The 20773-nt window shown below is 36.8% G+C and overlaps 1 protein-coding gene across 6 annotated transcripts in view; it reads right to left on the bottom strand.

The window, feature by feature from the left end:
• PARD3B (par-3 family cell polarity regulator beta) overlaps positions 1 to 20773 on the bottom strand; it is a 1152086-nt gene that overhangs the window by 599753 nt on the left and 531560 nt on the right. For all 6 annotated transcript variants that reach the window (XM_025261969.3, XM_044924795.2, XM_044924800.2 and 3 more), the window contains one exon: positions 15392 to 15501. In XM_025261969.3, coding sequence (XP_025117754.1) covers positions 15392 to 15501 — 110 coding nt within the window. The remainder of the gene's footprint in view (positions 1 to 15391; positions 15502 to 20773) is intronic.

The following is a 20773-nucleotide window of genomic DNA, read 5'->3' as shown; positions in this document are numbered from 1 at the left end:
GAAGCAACTTAGCAGCAGCAGCAGCAGCAAAATAAAACAGAATTTTCACCCAGAGATTTTCTATCACATGGGATGTGGCCACATAAGAAATGGCTATAGTATAGTATAACAATTATTCTGTGTAAGTACTAAAGCTGACTAAAATTAGAAGCAGGAACTACTTGATATTTTATGGAAAGTAATGTATGGATATTCAATAAATCATATCTAATCCCAGATCAAAAATTTCCTGATAGAAGTAGAAATACCTCCACAAAGTCTCCAATTTACACTTTATCTATCCACCAAAAGAGATTTAGAAATCCAGAAAACCTCCAATTTTGACATTAAATGGTTATTTTGGTAAGCTTTGTAATTACTACCCCAAATATACACAGATAATTAAATTAAATTATATATTTTTCAAATTAAAAAAAAAAAACCAATGATCAGAGGCTGAACTTAAATGACTATAATCATTTCCAAACAAACTCACTCCCCCACCACTGCCAACACATTTAAAATGAAAGAAGCAGAAAGTGACTTGGGGAGACTGAGTTTGAACTGTATTAAAAATGCAGAAATGGCCTCATGTTCTCAGAGCTCTATGCGTGTTCTGTTTCATTTTGTGATATAGAGGTAAATAATTTTCATGCTGACTGAAAATTTGTTCATCACTGAACAGTGAATGCAGAAGACACACCAAAAACACTATATATATGTATAATATTTTATATACCTTTACAATATATGTATATTACTAGTTCACATACTATATTTTTCAACACTGCCTTTAAAATATTTTATCTATAAAAAACATTAATCCATCAGAATCTGTGAATTTGTTCAGTTTTCATTCTTTCCAGTTGCTTGTCCACTATTTTACCACTCCATTTATTCAGTCGGTCAGTTATTAAATAGCTACCATAAGATAAGTGCTAGACTATCAAGATAAAAAGTACATCATCTGCCCTCAGAACACCTCCACTGCAAAGGAAGGAGGGAGACATACAATAAAATAAGGGTTCATGGCACTGTTCATGGCAGATATATGGCTCATTCTCACAGAAGGGAAGCGGCAATGGAACCAGGAAGAGTTTGCTCAACTCCAAGTATAGCAGAGCATGCCTGAGTCAGGGAACCAGCATGTGATATGACAAGCATCCATACTGTGCTCTCCAGGTAGCTTTTTTTTGGCTGCTGATATTTCGGTCCTATATTTAATTCTGCTTCCTACAAAAAACTATTATCATCATGATCTCAACAAATGCTATGTCATATAGCACTTTAAAAATTATTGCTGAAATGGCACCTAATTTCTGCCAGGTAATAGGGTTTCAAAAAGAAATTTTAAAAGGAGGTGATGTTTTAGACTGGCCTTAACAGATGAGAAAGTGTCTGCCATACAGACAAATGAGAAAGGTGATTTCAAGACAGAGGGGCAGAAGGGAAACACCAGAGGGCAGGACTTTCAGAAAAACACAGGAGATGAATGACAAGTTTGAACCATTTGAAATTGCCCCATTTCTTAATAACCCCTCCTTTCCTGTTTCCTTCTCAGTCTTCAATTTTAGCAAAGTGTTTACAAGGAAGAGAACAATTTCACATCAAGGGAGGAAAACTAGGGCTGAATTCATTGATGCAGTTGCAATACTGCTTTAAGAACTGAATTGGTCTTTGGAGGTCTTTCTTTAATTTTTTTTCTTTTCCTTTACCCCACCCAAAAGAAAAGAAATTGGAAAAGTTTCTATAAACAAAAGGCACTCAACATATATTTACTATTTACATACATTTAAAGTTCAACTTTGGAATTAAGTTCTTTTTTTTTTTTTTTTTTTTAAATTTTCCTAGCTCTGTGTGAAATTCCTTCCTTAAATTAAAGCTAAACCTTATAAAAGTCAGCTTAAAAAAAATAAAAATAAAACTCAGAATTGCTTCTAGAGTCTACCTATACTACCACCCATTTCTCCTTCATGCGTGACTCAAATTCAACACATATATTTACTTAAGAAGTGCAAATAATTCTTCCTATATATCATAAGAAATTTTACAAATAATCACTCATTTTAGTTCTCAAGATGAACCTGTAAGGCAGCATTCCCCAGCCTTTTTGCACTAGGGACCAGTTTTGTGGAAGACAATTTTTCCACAGACTAGGGGTGAGGGGGGATGGTTTCATGATGATTCAAATACATTACATTTATTGTGCACTTTATTTCTATTATTACATCGGCTCCATCTCAGATCATCAAGCAATTAGATCTTGGAGGTTGGGTATCCCTGCTGTAAGGTTAATACTGCTATTATCATGTTATTGATGAGAAAAGAGAGGCCAAAAGAAGGGACATACTTAACAAAAATCAACCCCCTACTCAGTGGCAGAAGCAGATTTGAACCAGGCATTCAAACTTACAAGTCCATGTTCTCAATTATTTCAGCTTGCTGCCTCTCACAATCCTCAGCTCACCTACCTTTCTTGTACCTTATGAAATAATTGAGTTTGAAGAATGAATCTCCAAGATGAATTTCATGGGAAATTATTTATGATTATTGTTTCCTCTATTCCACCTACATTTTCTAGGGCCCTTCCAGCCATTTGTTTGTTACCTACTCCTGGAACGGTGTCCAGTTTCTAGGAAAAGTGCCTTTCTCTCATGGAACTCAGTGTTATAGTGATAGATTATAATAATAATGTCTGATTCACAAGTTCATGTGGTCAAGCTCCAATCACAAAAGCTCTTTGTAAATCCCCATTAATGACTATATTTTTCAACTCAAACAGAGGCCATTCTAGTTTCCAGATCCTGCTTGGGTTCTCCACCATGACCAGAGTGCAACACTAATCATAACTGGATTTCTTAATACTTGATTCACATTCATGATGTTAAGAAGCTAAAAATAAAATCTGTGGCTAGCTCTAGTTTTTGCATGCATGCATATTAATTTAAATCATTCCCCTTTAATTATATTTAACACACATTAGAAATTTGATAATTATAAAAGACCTCTAATTATCAACATTCATTATTATCACTATTATTAACATATATTAAGCACCCACATTCTCCTAAATGCTATACTCAAGATAAAAGGTATTAACTTCACAATTCCACTGTGAGCATGAGAGAAGATAATCTTCTTTTCCAGACAGAGAACAAAATTATACTTGTCTACATTGACAGAGAGCCAGTGGATGATTTAGGGATAAAAACTGGTTGTCTTAACCACGAGACAACTGGATAAACAAAGAATGGCTATAAAACTCTGTACTCTGCTTCTAAACCACATCTGAATCTATTCTTCTATAAATGTTCTTTAAATGTTCTTCATGCCTGAATCAGATTTTTTCTTTTTACTTTTCTTTTTTTTTTTATGGTAGCATATATTTCTGCTGCATAGAGATACTTAAATTGTATAAACAGTCAAGTTACTTGAGATGAACTTTACAATATAAATTTTGGCATCAAATAGAATACCATTTATGGGAGAAAAATAATCCATGAGTATAAAATAGTGAAATGATTTTTTTTTTTAAGGAAGCAGCTCATAAACTGGCTTTAAGGCAGTTTCAAATGAAGATTGCCCTAAGCATTTGAACAATGATAGATAGCATCAATGGGACAAAGGTATGGACTCTAGGGTGCTACTTCCAAGACTAACCTTTGGTAGAATGAAAAGAGGTTATACTTTGGATGGAAACATATTTGAAAATCCTAGCCCTGCTATTAATTAGTTATATAATCTGGGGCAAATGAATTGACTTCTTTGAGCCCTAGCTTCTTCATCTATGAAAGAGGGTAAATAAAGTGGAACTTGCAGATTTTTATGAGATGAAATACCATATTTAAATGTAAATAATGAAGCGTCCACATGTGACATGAACTTGGAACTGAGCAAAGAAAGGCCCTCCTTCCTTGACATCCTGGGTAGTGTTACGTGGCCATCTGTTGGCAGGCCCAGCATACAGATTAATACTATTAAAACTGCAATTAAAGTGCTTTGTGGTTTAAATAGGCTATTAGGAAAATGTATTTCATTCTGTTCTTTATATAAACCTTTTATAAGTGCCCCCTGTTCTTTAGGAAAGATATTTCATTCTGGGTATGTGAAAGAAAATTTGATCCACTGACAAGGAGTTTACTCTTGTAAGGGAGATATAAAATGTGGGAAATTATAACATGGGGTAGAAAGAATTACAATGAAGATACCAGTGCACCATGGGCAGGACATGGTTAATTCTGTACATAACAGAGAGAAACTGGGGGGAGGGGGATTTAGTAAAAGAAAAAGACCACTGTACTGGGTTTTGAAAGAAAACCGCACATTCACTAGGGGGAGTGGGGATGAATGACATTTGTCACTTGCCTGGCAGAAGATACAGCTGGGCAAAACACAGGATCGTTTTGTGCACATGTGAGAAACTTCACGCAGCACACGTGGAGTACATGATGTGCTGTGGCTGGAGATGAAGCTAAACATATAGGCTGAGGTTAGGCTGTAAAAAGTAATGCCGAGAAGGCAAAAATAAACCCTTACTCATATGGTCAATGATTTTCAACAAGGATGAAGGGAAAGAATAGTATTTTCAACAAACAGTTCTGGGAAAACTGGATATTCACCTGCAAAAGAATGAAGTTGGACCTTGGCCCAATACCATATACAAAATTTAACTCAAAATGGATCATAGACCTACACATAAGAACTAAACCAATAAAACTCTTAGAAGAAAACACAGGGCAAAAACTTCACAACCCCAAGGTTGGCAATGCTTTCTTGGATACAGCCACAAATGGGCAACAACAACAAAGCAGACAAACCGGACTTCATGAAAATGAATAATTCAGAGATATTAAAGGACACTGTCAACAGAGTAAAAAGGCAACCTACAGAACAGAAGAAAACATTTGCATATCACCTGAATAAAGGATTGATATCCAGATTATATACAGAAATCCCCAAACTCAACAACAACAGCAAAAGCATACAAAAAACATACAACCCAATTAAAAAATGCACAAAGGATGTGAATGGACATTTCTCCAAGGAAAATAATATGAATGACTGACCAGCACATGAAAAAATGCTCAACATCACTAATCATTAGGGAAATGCAAATCAAGACCACAAGATGACACCTCATATCCATCAGGATGGCTATTTTTCAAAAAGCAGAAAATTACAAGTGTTGGCAAGGATGTAGAGAAATTGGAACCCTTGTGTTCTGTTGGTGAGAATATAAAGTACTACAACAACTATGGAAAACATTATGATGTTTATATATATATATTATATCATATATAATAATCATGTGATCCAGAATTTCTACTCCTGGGTATATACCCAAATAATTGAAAATAGGGTCTAAGAACAATACTTGTACACTCATGTCCACAGCAGCATTATTCACAACAGCTAAAACATAGAAGCAACACAAGTGTGTATCAATGAATGAACAGATATGCAAAATGTTTCACATACATATTATTCACCCTAAAAAAAGGAAATTCTGGTACAGGCTACATGAATAAGCCTTGAGGATATTATGCTAAATTAAATAAGCCAGTCACAAAAACCAAATATTTATGATTTCACTTATATGAGATACCTAGAGTAGTCAAAATCATAGATACAGAAAGTATAATGGTAACTGCCAAGGGCTGAGGAGAGGGGGCAATCGGGATTTATTGTTTAATAAGTATAGAGTTTCAGTTTTGCTATAATAGATGAAAAGAGCTCTGGAGATTCACGGTGTCATGGTTGTACAATAATATGAATGTACTTAGCGAAATTTAACCATTTATTTAAAATAACTAAGATGGTAAATACTATATGCTATGTATTTCACTACAATTAAAAAAAAGCCACACCAAGAAATTTAAAAATATATCCTGGGAAGTTGTCAGTTGTTTCAGGGAAGGAGAGGGACATGATCAAATTTTGTAAATATAGTCAGATATTTATAGGTATATAATAATTTTATTCAGGAAATAGTGAGAAATCATCTCATACCAGTAAAACCTCATCGGACAAATTACACAACCTCTAACTAAACAATGTTTGTATTTAATGAGACTATTCAAATAACATTGTGACAAGATAAATGTATGAACTTTTAATAGATGTTCTAAAACTGTGGTATTACACCGCAGCGATATCAATTGCTTTGGATGCCTATTTATCTTTGGATCTTCATAGAACATAGCTGAGTGTCAAATATATTTTATCTGAAAATTAAGGAAGCATGCATGATTGACACAGTGACTGAAATTAAAGGCAAAGAAAAACGAGACAATACAATTTCTTTAAGCAAGTTCATCAATTCTGACTTGTGATACTTAAGAATCTACCTTTTCCTTTCAAAGGGGAATAATCCTTTATGATTTTTACAACAAATGCCACTTACCCATTCTTTGCTTGAAAGGTGGGGAGCTCTGTAGAGAAAGGGGGCTGGAAAGTCAGTTGGAAAATATCAGGTCTATGTCAGTCAGAAAATTTTCAGCTAGTTGCAGGTTAAAAAAGATTTGCTAAAAGTAGTGGTGTTTTCATTGGTTCAAGTCTGTCAGAAGGCTCTGGATTCTCTAGCGCCTCACACCAGTAACTTCAAAACTAACTCACTCCAGATGTCCCTAAGATCATCTAATCAGACATCAAAAGCTGTATGGTGACAAGCTCACATGCTGCTTACGAGGACGCTGTGAGTTTCCATAGGCGTGAAACACACACAGTAGCTACTTTTAAAGTGTGATTCATCTAAATCAGAACTCTGTTTTAAAGTACAGAGCTATTAGGAAACGGGCCACCCTCCTGAGAAAGAGAAAACTCTTTTAAATGTCTGTACAGTGTCATTCAACGAATAGATTTTGAAAGAAAAACAAAAATGAAGCCTGCTCTTCAGAAGAGTTTAGGTTGTGAGGGGAAAAAAAAAATCTCCCATCAGAAGAGATTTCTAAGAATTGCACCATGCTCAGGGAAAAAAAAAAAAATCCTTCCTTCCTTTTAATACTGATTGTCTTGTTACTTCTCAAGGTGAACACTCATTAACCCTTTTCTTCCTTGCCATCAATCTTCAGTAAATGTCCAAAACATGGAACGGACATACAGCAGATCAGAACTTACAAGAGACACAGTCCATACCCTTGAACTTTCACTTTAAAGTAATATGATCTACTTGTACTTTAGTCTCCGGATTGAAGCAGTATTCTCCCCCAAAGAATTTAAATGTGCATATGTAGATATATGTATGTTTCTATGCTGCTGCCTTTGTGTGTGTACTTAGCTTTATATATATATATAGATAGATAGATAGATACAGATATAGACATAGATATTATTACCTTGAGAAATAAAAATAAAGCTTGGTGTTTTACACAGAAATACAGCCTCATTCTATGAGCACTTACGAATACTGAGACATGAAAAGGAAATTTAAAGATGAATTCATACCAATCAAGGTAATAATTTATATCTGGAACTGTGCAGATGCTAGTTTGGGTGTCTGAGTCCTTAACAGTAGTTCATATAGGATTTTTATTTATTATTTCTTTTCAATAATACAAAATTTCTGTGGAAGTCATTCATGATTTAAATAATTTTCCCAGGATTAGGAGTTATTGATGCAGTCAGGACACAATCTTGACCTTTGGAATAAAGCTACCTTAAACATCATCTTTACTAAATTTCAAACACGGTCATGCTGTTCACATGAGATGTTGATGAGATTTTTGCTATGAAACACCTTATAAATGTTGTCATGCTCTTGAACTAATTCATATATCAAGATTGTGGTTTTTATTTTCTTCCAAATCACTTGAAATTAGAAGAACTTCTTGAAGATGCAGTATGAGAAAAATTTAGAAGGGGAACTCTTTAAATGTGATGGGTATAAGAGCGCTATCTTGTCCAGACATTTCTAGTCTATTCAAGGATTTTGTAAACTCTTTGAACAATTATTAGAAAATTAAAAAGCTATAACTACAGAGATTACTAACTTTCTGATTATAGAACACATAGTTTTATTGACAAAAAGGTAGAACTCAAATAAGTGACTTCATTGATTGCATACTAAATTATTTTCTTTGTTCACATTTCATAGACAGTAAGAAAATCAGGCTTTATAAACATTCACCTCTAGAATTATCAAGGTTTGTTCTTTCCTTTAAATTCTATTCTTTTTCAGAATTCAATTTCTCTGATGGAGTCATTGCTAGAATGGTAGGAAGATAAATTGGATCTCACTTGAAATTGCTGACTTTAGCCACCCAACCACATTTTAAATTCCAAGAGGAGAACTTGTGTTTAAACATCTCTCTCCCCTTGACAACACTGGAAAACATAGGTTAACACACTGTCCTAAAGCAGAAAATCCTAACCTAAGCTATGCAGAGAGCAAAACAGTATGCTATATAGTAATTTCATAATTTTCACATTCTAATTCATTTACACATATGTTTGTGTATATACATACCTATGTAAACACATACACACAAATACAAACATCTTTACAAAATAGTTAAAAGCTGCTGAATGGAATTCATTTTGCCCTTCTTGGAAGTAAAAGTTTTAATCATCTAAATCATATTAATGTGTCAGGCACTGTGCCTGGGGGCTTTCATACAAAAATGAATACATCAGCTCATGCCTCTAAGGAGCCTCGTCTTGTAACAGACATGTAAACAAGCAGTTATATTTGAGTGACATAAGAGCTAACAGAGATAGTACTTATGGTAATTCCCTTGAGAGGCTGAGAGGAGTATAGACCAAAGGCAAAGGACACTGGTTTTATTGGTTAAAAATGTATGACTTAATGATTTGATACTTGCAGGCAGATTGCTAGGATTAATTGCTTTAGCTCTGGTCTTCACAATGAGGTTGTAAGTTTCCTGAGGACAGGGACCATGCCTTATGCTTTCTGGATGGCACATGGCAGAGGTCATGGACATCTAAGGGATTAATCAATTTATGTTGACATAAAAGCAAACCCATTCAATTTTCATTATGTGCAGATCAACTTAAACAGCAAGAGACGCCATGTCAACGTTACCTCTTTAATTTCTGAGACTGAACTCTGAATAGGGATACTTCTTTTAGATTTTCTGGACTAGTTCTGGACTAGATTCAAAAAGAATGATGGGGGAGCACCTCCTAAACAGGGGGCACAATCCCCAGGTTCCTTCATTAGTCATGGCATAGACATTAATGCAATCTAAATCTGTTTCATCTATTCCTGAAAGGTTTGATGAAAAACTCTTTTGCAGAATAAATTGGGCTTCTAGATTTCCCCCACCTGAACTTGAGTCTTACAAACATAACTGTTTCAGAAACTAAGCTGCCTAAACTTGCCAAACTAAGTAAACATTTGGCCCCATGAAATATTGGATGGCAGTTTTATCTCTTAAAAACAAAGCCATATGAAAACCATCGTTGAAATGTGTCTCCAAGCTCTGGTCTTATCAGCACACAGCGTGAACAGCTGGAGTTACAAACACCAGGACTATTATTAAATCACTGTGTCAGGAGAAGAAAAAAAAAAGGAAAACCTTTTGTAGGCTTCAGTATCTCTAAATAATATGATTATATATTACATGCTATTTCTCCCTGCCTTTCACTCTTCAGTATCCATCTCTCCTCCTTGGAAGACAATGGCTAGAGTTTTCTTTCTAATTTACATCAGCGTCTACAATAATTATTTTGTTCCCTTGTTTCTATGGCTACTTAATTACATATCTAATGGATAGAAAAATATGATTTGGACATTCAGAATTTTCGTTGTTTCTATGATGGGTGTCGACAGTCAGCAACCCACAACCAAACGTCCTCTGACATGTCAGTGACAATTTGATGATTTTAATCCTAAAAGCTAAGCTATTTAACTTTCTCTGTAATATTTCATTAATTCCTTTCATGGATTTGAAAATGTTTAATCTAAGAGCAACATCGGCTATAATAACTTCAATGTATGTAACATCCAAGGGAAAATTTTCTAACCAATATATATATATATACATGCAAGACACAAAGACAGTGCTTCTACTCACTGGAAAGATTTTCTCTCACTGAAAGCTACCTGTCATTATCTTTGCTGATGAAGTACCAAAACCTCCGAAGAACTGATATTACATTTTCCCTTCTCAATCCTATTGAGAAAGCAGGACCACTGGAAACACTTTTCTTCAGGGTGTCTTCCCAAAGGAATTGGCTCCCCTTACCCTCAATCTTACTGTTGCTATGAATTGTGTTGCTACTGACTTAGGAGCTATTTTTGACCTCTTAATGAGACAATTCAAAAACTCCCATTTATCTGCACATCTTGGATTTATATATTAATATATATATGCTCGAGAGGAAAGGTAATAATATATGAAATGACCTCAATTATTTAATACACATTTTCGACTTTTTGTGACCCCATGGACTGTAGCCCACTAGGCTCCTCTGTTCATGGGGATTCTCCAGACAAGAATACTGGAGTAGGTTGCCATGCCCTCCTCCAGGGAATCTTCCCAACCCAGGGATCGAACCCAGGTCTCCCGCATTGCAGGTGGATTCCTTACCGACTGAGCCATGAGGGAAGCCCAATAATATGATGAAATAACCTTAATTATTTAATACACATTTGGAGGACAGCAGTAATTTCCGCTTTACTTCTTTATCCTTCATCATACTCTCAGAATTAGTGACTTCCCTACATTATTTCATCCTAACCTGAAAACAAGCGGTTCTTGGTCTTTTGTATTCTTTGTAACATCTGATAAGAGTGATAAAGCACCTTCAGGACACACATGCTGCTGCTGCTGCTGCTGCTGCTAAGTCGCTTCAGTTGTGTCTGACTCTGTGCGACCCCATAGACGGCAGTCCACCAGGCTCCCCCGTCCCTGGGACTCTCCAGGCAAGAACACTGGAGTGGGTTGCCATTTCCTTCTCCAATGCATCAAAGTGAAAAGTGAAAGGGAAGTCGCTCAGTCGTGTCCGACTCTTAGTGACCCCATGGACTGCAGCCCACCAGGCTCCTCCGTCCATGGGATTTTCCAGGTGAGAGTACTGGAGTGGGGTGCCATTGCCCTCTCCACAGGACACACATACACACACATAAACACACATGCACACACAGACACACACGCACTATGCCATGAGTAAAACTTCAGGGACTTAACAGGTCCTCTGTAACCCATCTATGGACTTTCAATTTAACAACTTCAAAGATGACCATGTTATTTTTTGAAATAAAATGCATATATTTTAGATATAGCCTAAAAAACAGACCAGTATTTTCTTAATTGATTTTGGTGAATCAAGACAAGTAATAGTTTTAGAACAAACAAAGAGAACAACCACAGCATTATCGTTTTCAGGAATCCACTTTTTAATTTACTCACCCTGCAGGATCATTTTGCCCTAGGGTTAAATGTGAAACCATAAACAGTCATTAAAACACAAAACAACCATGGTAGTTAACCGGATATTAAGGGGGAAAATCACATCTGTTTTAGAGTTCTCTTCCATCCGCAAATTCAGGAACATCAATTTCAAGAACCTGGCTTTATGGCATGCCCTTGAGCCAAGAACACCAGGTTACAATCAAGGCAAGGAAGGTAAGAGGGCCATAACGAGGTTCTTACCAGGATTCTCTTTCTTTGATTCTCAAGCAGTCAGTCAAATTGAATTTTCTATTCCTTGAAAGATAGTCATATAATATTTGCACATTAATAATCATGCTATTCTGATTAACTGGATAGGTTTATGAAAAGAGGAAGGAAGGAAACAAATTTATCTGATGGTACTCTTAGAGACAAATACTGAGGTTTAGTGGCTTTGTAATATTCACAGAATTAGAAATTTGCGATCTGATTTTTCTACTTTAAACCCTTTTAAAACCTCCAACTTGTTTGAAGCTATACATCTTAAATAACCAATCTGTAATAACTTCACCAGCCAGAAAACAAGTGTGACTTTTCCAGCATTTCAAAAAACATATCTCTGGACATCAAAGAAAAATCTCCCTTCTAGAGCAAGTCTAATGAAGTACAACTAAAAATAACAATCATCAACTGTGGTTTTAGAGGCAATATTTCAACATAATCAAATGTGTCAAATATTCATTCTTACAGCTTCTTATGCTGTGGGTTTTAAGTAAGTTTCATTTCTTGGGAATGACTGAATACAACCCACTTGGGGCTCTGCCATCTGTGAATTACTTACATATGAACACTGTTTAAGAGTGGGAATTTTGTTGTAGTTGCTTTTCTTCTTGGATATTGAAATGAAATGCAATAGAATGGAGCTTTTTAAGCAATTATTTTTCATATCAGTGGCTACATGGGTACATTATCACATGCTCCCCATTTTCATCATCCCTTATCAAACCACAGAAATCAACTATAGTGCAGCTGAAGTGGTAGAGGAAGCATCAGATAGAATTACAGAGTCTGAGAGATGGTGAATCTGTAGTCTCCAATTCTGTACCGCCTGAGGTTAGGTCTGAGACACACAAAACCTTCTGGGCAGTGTGCTCCCGCGTAAGAGCTGTGGTTGTTATGTTCCCATGGTTTCCTTGGAAGACTGCTGCTCTGATCACGGAGCAAACACTACAAGTGACTACAGGGCTATGTGTAGGGTGCCACATAATTTATCATCCATACATGGACACCTCTGAGAGTTAGCAGGGACGCTATTAATAAATATGCCACATGAACTCAGACTGCCCCAGGCAAACCTAATCATACTGTTACCCCAGAGATGATGTGCAACTCAAAGAACTTTCTCTCAAGGGTCTCAAACCATTTCATTAGTGCTATATCCAATTTTACTTAGGTCTGAGCTGCTCTGTCCAATAGGAATACAATGTGAACTACAGCCGTAATTTTTAATTTTTCAGTAGCTGTGTCTTTTTTTTAAAGTACAAAGAAACAGGTGAAAACAATTGAAATATACTTTATTCAACCGAATTTACCAAACCTAGTACCATTTTGATGTGGAGTCAATAAAAAATTATCAATAAGATTTTTTATATTACTTTTTTCATATTTCAATCTTTGACATCCAGTGTGTATGTCACACTTGAAATACATTTCTAGTGCTCAATATCCACATGTGGCCAGTGGTTATGATACTGGACAAGCAGGTGTAAATAGCATGTGAGTTAGGATGTACAGAGATAAAGGGAGATAGCTATAATACACGTGTGTGTGCACTTTCACACATACAAATGCATTTTTCTTCTTGGTAAAAATAAACACACTTAAATGTCTTCATTTAGACACCTATTGACTTTATTTTCTTGGGTTCCAAGATCACTGCAGATGGTGACTACAGCCTTGAAATTAAAAGACACTTGCTCCTTGGAAGAAAAGCTATGACAAACCTAGACAGCATATTCAAAAGCAGAGACATTACTTTGCCAACAAAGGTCCATCTAGTCAAAGCTATGGTTTTTCCAGCAGTCGTGTATGGATGTGAGAGCTGGACAATAAAGAAAACCGCGCTGAAGCATTGATACTTTTGAACTGTGATGTTGAAGAAGACTCTTGAGAGCCCCTTGCACAGCAAGGAAATCAGACCAGTCAATCGTAAAGGAAACCGGTCCTGAATAGTCCTCTCCGATTACCCCAGCTTGGAATATAGTGGTATCATATTTTGTTGATATAGAATGTAGCAGAAAGACAGTAGCCCTCACTTTGTCTAGGGAAAGCTTTATTGTTGTATTTTCAGTTGATCTCAACACAGAGCCTAAGTGATAGAAACATGGATCTAATATTGGTGGGGTTTCTGCATGTAAATCATGGTAACACAGATCACACTTTGGTTTGGGAGTATATTAACATCATAAAAATAAGCAATAAATTATAGTTTTTCTCTTTTATGTAATTCTCTCATTTTTATGGTTCTTCTCTTCCTCCAATCCAATATATTTAAGTTTAACGTGGGCTCAATCAGTGGGCATTAAACACACATACAAATGCCACACCACATACTGGTTCTGTTTATACTCATCATTAGAGCAGAACATATACACCTGATTTTTATTAAAATAATGTTCTACTAAATATGTTTCCTTATAAGGATGGAAAGTGAGAAAATATTACATCTAAAATACTTTCAGGACACTTCCAGGCTTACAAAAAGAAACATGCAAAATACTGCTGTAAACCTATTTAATTACCCCATGAGTTAGTATGGTGACCCCTACTTCATACATATTATTGCTTTTTAGTTGCTAAGTCAAGTCTGACTCTCCAACCCCATGAACACCAGGCTTCTCTCTCCATAACACTCCCCAGGCAAGGATACTGGAGTGGGTTGCCATTTTCTTCTCCAGGGGATCTTCCCAACCCAGGGATCAAACCTATATCTCCTGCATTGGCAGGTGGATTCTTTCCCATTGAGCCACCAGGGAAGCCATCCTACACGTTAACAGTTTCTTACTAAGAATATTTTATATCACCCTGGGAGAATCCATTTAGTTCATTCAGCATCTCTATATACCAAGAACATTGCCTTTTTTTCTGAAGGCATCATACACAGTGAGACTTAAAGTGGAGAAGAGATTCACTTTCAGAAAAGTTTTAAAATAGGGTGCCATTATGGAAGATCACCTATTGCAATGATATACAGCTGTCATCGAAAACCTAACTCTTAGGCTATTTCAGAGGATGAAACACAATTATAACTCTTCAAAGAAGATTGGGATTTAGCAGAAAAATCCCACAGTTTCATATGGAAAGAGGACATGGTCTCTTAGTAAACTATTCTCCTCTTCAGTTCTCAGTTAGAAGTAAAGCAGTTGTAAGCTTTATTAGGTGTAAGCAGGTTGGTATCTAATTTCACTTTGCCTTCATTTGAATGTTGAGATGTAGAAACTGGGTAGTGGTACCACATGTCTATGATACCAATAGTGTGAAACCATTCACCATTATATGACTTCACACAGCATTGCATGAACATACCACAAACAGGTAAACTATCTCTTGGAGCATCGTGAAGCGAGAGGATGAGGGATCCAACTGTACAGTGCGCTAGTTAAGAGCACAGGTTCTGCAGCCCACCACCTGGGTTAAAGTCTTGACTTGGCCACTTACTAGCTGTGACCTTTGATAAATCATTAGACCTCCTTCCGCTTCAATTACATCATCAGTAAAATGGAGACAAAGGCAAGTTGGTACTTTGAGGTGGAAGTGTAGATGACAATGTAAAGCCCTTTAAACAGTCCTAGGCACACAACTGGTGCTCTATAAATAATAGCTCTCACTATAACTGTATCCTAGCAATAGCTCATATTAGTTATTATTAATCTTATAAGTAATATCACATATCCTATCAAAAGGTCTCTAATTATCCACTTAAGACTGTAATGTCCCAGTTAGTTTATGTGTAAGGCGCTTTGATCTTTTACTAGATATGCAAACAACAGGATACCTACTGGAATCACAGGTTTCAGACTCTGCCCACCAGGGTGTGAAGCGCTTGACTGGGCATCAGCAGGTGGGCTTGGTGCTGGGTCGCTGCTTCTCCTCACCAACAGTGGAGTGCCTATAGGACAAAATAAGAGGGGAAAGGTCAAGAGACCCCTGGGGTGGGAGGAGCGGAAAGTATGGTCCAATGCAATTTATTTAAAAGGCTTATAACAGGCTTTAATGTAAAAACATTCTATTCTAAGGATGCCTGTAAATTAATCCACTTAATGATCTTTTTGTCATCTATTTCTAGGATGACACATGGAAACAAAATCTTTCAACTCTTAGCTTTCCCCACTCGCATTTCAAAATAAGTCATTGTACTCAACAGAAAACGGTTAGGCAATGCAAAAGTAGACAATGTGCAATTGAAAACTGGTCTCGAAAATATATTTGAGTCTTAAAAAGAATGATTATCCAGCAGACAAGTGAAGAGTTTCACAGAGTCAGTGCAATTTGCTACTCAGGAGAGCTGGAAGTATAGTTATTACTGCCATTTGGTGCTTCCCAACTCTTCTGAATGATGATATATACTGAAATAAATTATTTGCTGGGGTTATAGCATTAATGTCTATTTAAGTTCACAAAGAGATGGGCTTCATTCTCTTTCTTTTCTTCTAAAGTAGATAAAACTGATAAGGAAAATAAGTTAGCTCTTCTAAAAATATATCCTGATTTCTTTTAAATTTAATGAAAGCTTCCACTATTAAATATTTGAGTCAGTTATTAAATTCTGAAAACAAATCATACTATTAGAAAGTTCAAATGAAATTCAACCATAACAGAGTGAGTGGGCTAACTACTCTGCCTGCAATTAGGCTAAAAATAATTTCTTTCATACACAATTGACCACTATACAGGAAACTCTCCAAAAATCTGTGACTTAAAAATTGCTCTTATAAAAATTAACTTTATACTTGTGTGCCTCTAGGGAAAAAATAGTAGAAATGCAATTCTCTGTTTATCAATACTCTGAAAGTAATTCAAGCTATCACAGTTTAAAATAACATTTTTCATACTTCATTCTATATGGTACAGTTACAAAAAGTCAATCCATTTTGAAGTTATTTACAGATCTGATTTTTCTATGTGCTATATCATCCTTATTCTGTGTACAAAGCATAGAATTTCTAACACCTTTCACCCTTATTCAATTATAATTTGCTTTTTTTAAAAAAACTTATTTCATAATAAGAAATCAATGTGCTACTGAGGATGAAACACTATGCCAAAAGGTATAATAAAGTCCAAGTTCATGTTCCATTATTTATTTTTTATTAATAGGTATACTTCACTACATTATATATTATAAGGAAATTGAAGTCCAGAGAAATTAAGTTCCTAAGTCTTTTGGATTTGATTTCTGCTCCAGTTTTATTCACTTGGCATTTTTCCATTGCAGGGTCACACCTCCATGTGGGTGAGTGCGTGGAAGTAAGAAGAGCGGTGTCTCTTCAGTGCAGTAGCAATTCTTTTCATCAAAAAAGGTCAGCAGATAGGAACATGTGGATAGGAAAATACAGAAAAAAGGAAAGGATGCTGGGAACTGAGTGACTAAAAGGCAAATAGCAACCCATATCACACAGCAAGTTGCTGACACCATGAGTCAAGGCCCACCAACATATGTCACAGAGGGCACGGTCTCTCTAATAAATGATCTAAGCATTCTTTTCCTATTAACCATACAAATAGATCAAAAAAAAAAAAAAAAGATTAGTGGGAATTCCTTGTTGGTTCAGTGGTTAGGACTTCATGCTTAGACGACAGAGGGCATGGGTTCAATCCTTGGTAAGGGAACTAAGAGCCCCCAAGCCATTTGGTACAAACAAAAAATAAAATTAGATTTAAAAAATAGTGAAAGTGGCACATTATTTGTTTTTGGAGGCAACCAGATTGTGTATGTGTGTTTATGGGCATGAGTTAGGGCTTTTCAACTGATGCCTAACAAACTCCCCTGAACTGAAATCTGGAGAACCATTTAAAAAAAAGAAATTCATAATGCTATCAAACTGATCACATGGACCACAGCCTTGTCTAACTCGATGAAAATATGAGCCATGCTGTGTAGGGCCACCGAAGATGGATGGGTCATAGTGGAGAGTTCTGACAAAATGTGGTCCACTGGAGAAGGGAATGGCAAACCACTACTTAGGTATTCTTGCCTTGAGAACCTCATCAACAGTATGAAAACGCAAAAAGATAGGACACTGAAAGATGAACTCCCCAGGCCGGTAAGTGCCCAATATGCTACTGGATAAGAGTGGACAAATACTCCAGAAAGAATGAAGAGGCAGAATAAAAGAAAAAACAACGCCCATTTGTTGATGTGATTGGTAATGGAAGTAAATTCCAATGCCAAAACAAACAGTATTGCATAGGAACCCAGAATGTTAGCCCCATGAATCAGGGAAATTGGAAGTGGTCAAACAGGAATTGGCCAGAGTGAACATGGACATTTAGGGAATCAGTGAACTACAATGGACTGGAATGGGCAAATTTAACTCAGATGACCATTATATCTACTACTGTGGGCAAGAATCCATTAGAAGAAATGGAGTAGCCCTCATAGTCAACAAAAAGGGTCCGAAATGCAGTTCTTGGGTGCAACCTCAAAAACGACACAATGATCTCTGTTCGTTTCCAAGGCAAACCAATCAATATCACAATAATCCAAGTCTATGCCCCAACCAGTAATGCTGAAGAAGCTGAAGTTGAAAACCTACAAGACCCACTAGAACTGACACCCAAAAGAGATGTCCTTTTCATTACAGGGGACTAGGGATACCTGGAGTAACAGGTAAATTTGGCCTTGAAGTACAAAATGAAGCAGGGCAAAGGGTAACAGAGTTTTGACAAGAGAACTCACTGGTCACAGCAAACACCCTCTTCCAACAACACAAGAGAAGATTCTACACATGGACATCACCAGATGGGCAATACAAAAATCAGACTGATTATATTCTTAGCAGCCAAAGATGGAGAAGCTCTATACAGTCAGCAAAAGCAAGACCAAGAGCTTACTGTGGCTCAGATCTTGAACTCCTTATGGCATAATTCAGACTTAAATTGAAGAAAGTAGAGAAAACCACTAGACCATTCAGGTATGACCTAAATCAAATCCATTACAATTATACAGTGGAAGTGACAAATAGATTCAAGGAATTAGAATCTGATAAAGTCCGTGAAGAACTATGGAAGAAGGTTTGTGACACTGTACAGGAGGCAGAGATCAAGACCATCCCAAAGAAAAAGAAATGCAAGAAGGCAAAATGGTTTTCTAAGGAGGCCTTACAAATAGCTGAGAAAAGGAGAGAAGGTAAAGGCAAAGGAGAACAGGAAAGATATACCCATCTGAATGCAGAGTTCCCAAGAATAGCAAGGAGAGATAAGAAACCCTTCCTCAGGGATCAATGCAAAGAAATAGAGGAAAACAATAGAATGGGAAAGACTAGAGATCTCTTCAAGAAAATTAGAGATACCAAGGGAAAATTTCATGCAAAGATGGGCACAATAAAGAATAGAAATGGTACGTACCTAACAGAAGCAGAAGCTATTAAGAAAAGGTAGCAAGAATGTACAGAAGAACTGTACAAAAAAGATCTTCATGACCCAGATAACCAGGATGGTGATATCACTCACCTAGAGACATCCTGGAATCAAAGTCAAGTGGGCCTTAGGAAGAATCATTATGAACAAAGCTAGTGGAGGTGATAGAATTCCAGTTGAGGTGTAAAAGATGATACTGTGAAAGTGCTGCACTCAATATGCCAGCAAATTTGGAAAACTCAGCAGTGGCCACAGGACTGGAAATGTGGGTTTTCATTCCAATCCCAAAGAAAGGCAATATCAAAGAATGTTCAAACTACTGCACAATTGCACTCATCTCACATGCTAGCAAAGTAATGCTCAAAATTCTCCAAGCCAGACTTCAACAATACGTGATCCATGAACTTCCAGATGTTCAAACTGGATTTAGAAAAGGGAGAGGATCCAGAGATCAAATTGCCAACATCTGTTGGATCACAGAAAAAGCAAGAGAGTTTCAGAAAAACATCTACTTCTGTTTTATTGACTACGCCAAAGCCTTTGACTATGTGGATGACAACAAACTGTGGAAAATTCTTGAGGAAATGGAAGTACCAGACCCCCTTACCTGCCTCCTGAGAAATCTGTATGCAGGTCAAGAAGCAACAGTTAGAACTGGACATAGAACAACAGACTGGTTCCAAACTGGGAAAGGAGTATGCCAAGACTGTATACTGTCACTTTGCTTATTTAACTTATATTCAGAGTACATCATGAGAAATGCTGGTCTGGATGAAGCAAAAGCTGGAATCAAGATTGCTGGGAAAAATATCAATAACCTCAGATATGCAGACGACACCACTCTTATGGCAGAAAGCGAAGAAGAACTAAAGAGCCTCTTGATGAAAGTGAAAGAGGAGAATGAAAAGTTGGCTTAAAACTTAGCATTTAGAAAACTAAGATCATGGCATCTGGACCCATCACTTCATGGAAAATAGATGGGGAAATGGAAATAGTGCGAGACTATTTTGTGAGGCTCCAAAATCACTGCAAATGGTGATTGCAGCCATGAAATTAGAAGACACTTGGCTCCTTGGAAGAAAAGCTATGACCAACCTAGACAGCACATTAAAAGTAGAGCCATTACTTTTCCATCAAAGGTCCATGTAGTCAAAGCCATGGCTTTTCCAGTAGTCATGTATGGATGAGAGAGTTGGACTATAAAGAAATCTGAGTGCCAAAGAATCGATGCTTTAGAACTGTGGTGTTAGATAAGACTCTTGAGAGTCCCTTGGACTGCAAGGAGATCCAACCAGTCAACCCTAAAGGAAATAAGTCCTGAATATTCATTGGAAGGACTAATGCTGAAGCTGAAACTCCAATACTTTAGCCACCTGATGTGAAGAGCTGAGTCACTGAAAAAGACCATTATGCTGGGAAAGACTGAAGGCGGGAGAAGGGAACAACAGGGGATGAGATGGCTGGATGGCATCACTGACTGGATGGACAAGTTGAGCAAGCTCCAGGAGTTGGTGAAGAACAGGGAAGACTGGCATGCCGCAGTCCATGGGATTGCAAAGAGTTGGACACAACTGAGCAAGTTAATTGAACTGAATGTCTGAATAGCAGTGAAATTTATGGCAAAGCCCCGAAAAGAGATCACTTTCACTATAGCAGTGCCTGAGCAGGTCTTGTGCCCAGCCTGTGATGAACGCAGCAGCTGTGACATGCTTTCAGATATCGTGATGGAAAAACCACATGAGAGAAACCAAGTCACATTTTAGTAGAATTTCAATTTTCTAAATACTTCAGCCTTAAATATC

Source organism: Bubalus bubalis, chromosome 2 (genome assembly GCF_019923935.1).
Source record: "Bubalus bubalis isolate 160015118507 breed Murrah chromosome 2, NDDB_SH_1, whole genome shotgun sequence".
Taxonomy (NCBI): Eukaryota; Metazoa; Chordata; class Mammalia; order Artiodactyla; family Bovidae; genus Bubalus; species Bubalus bubalis.
The sequence above is the reverse complement of the archived record's forward strand: the minus strand, read 5'-3'. Positions and strand labels throughout refer to the sequence as shown.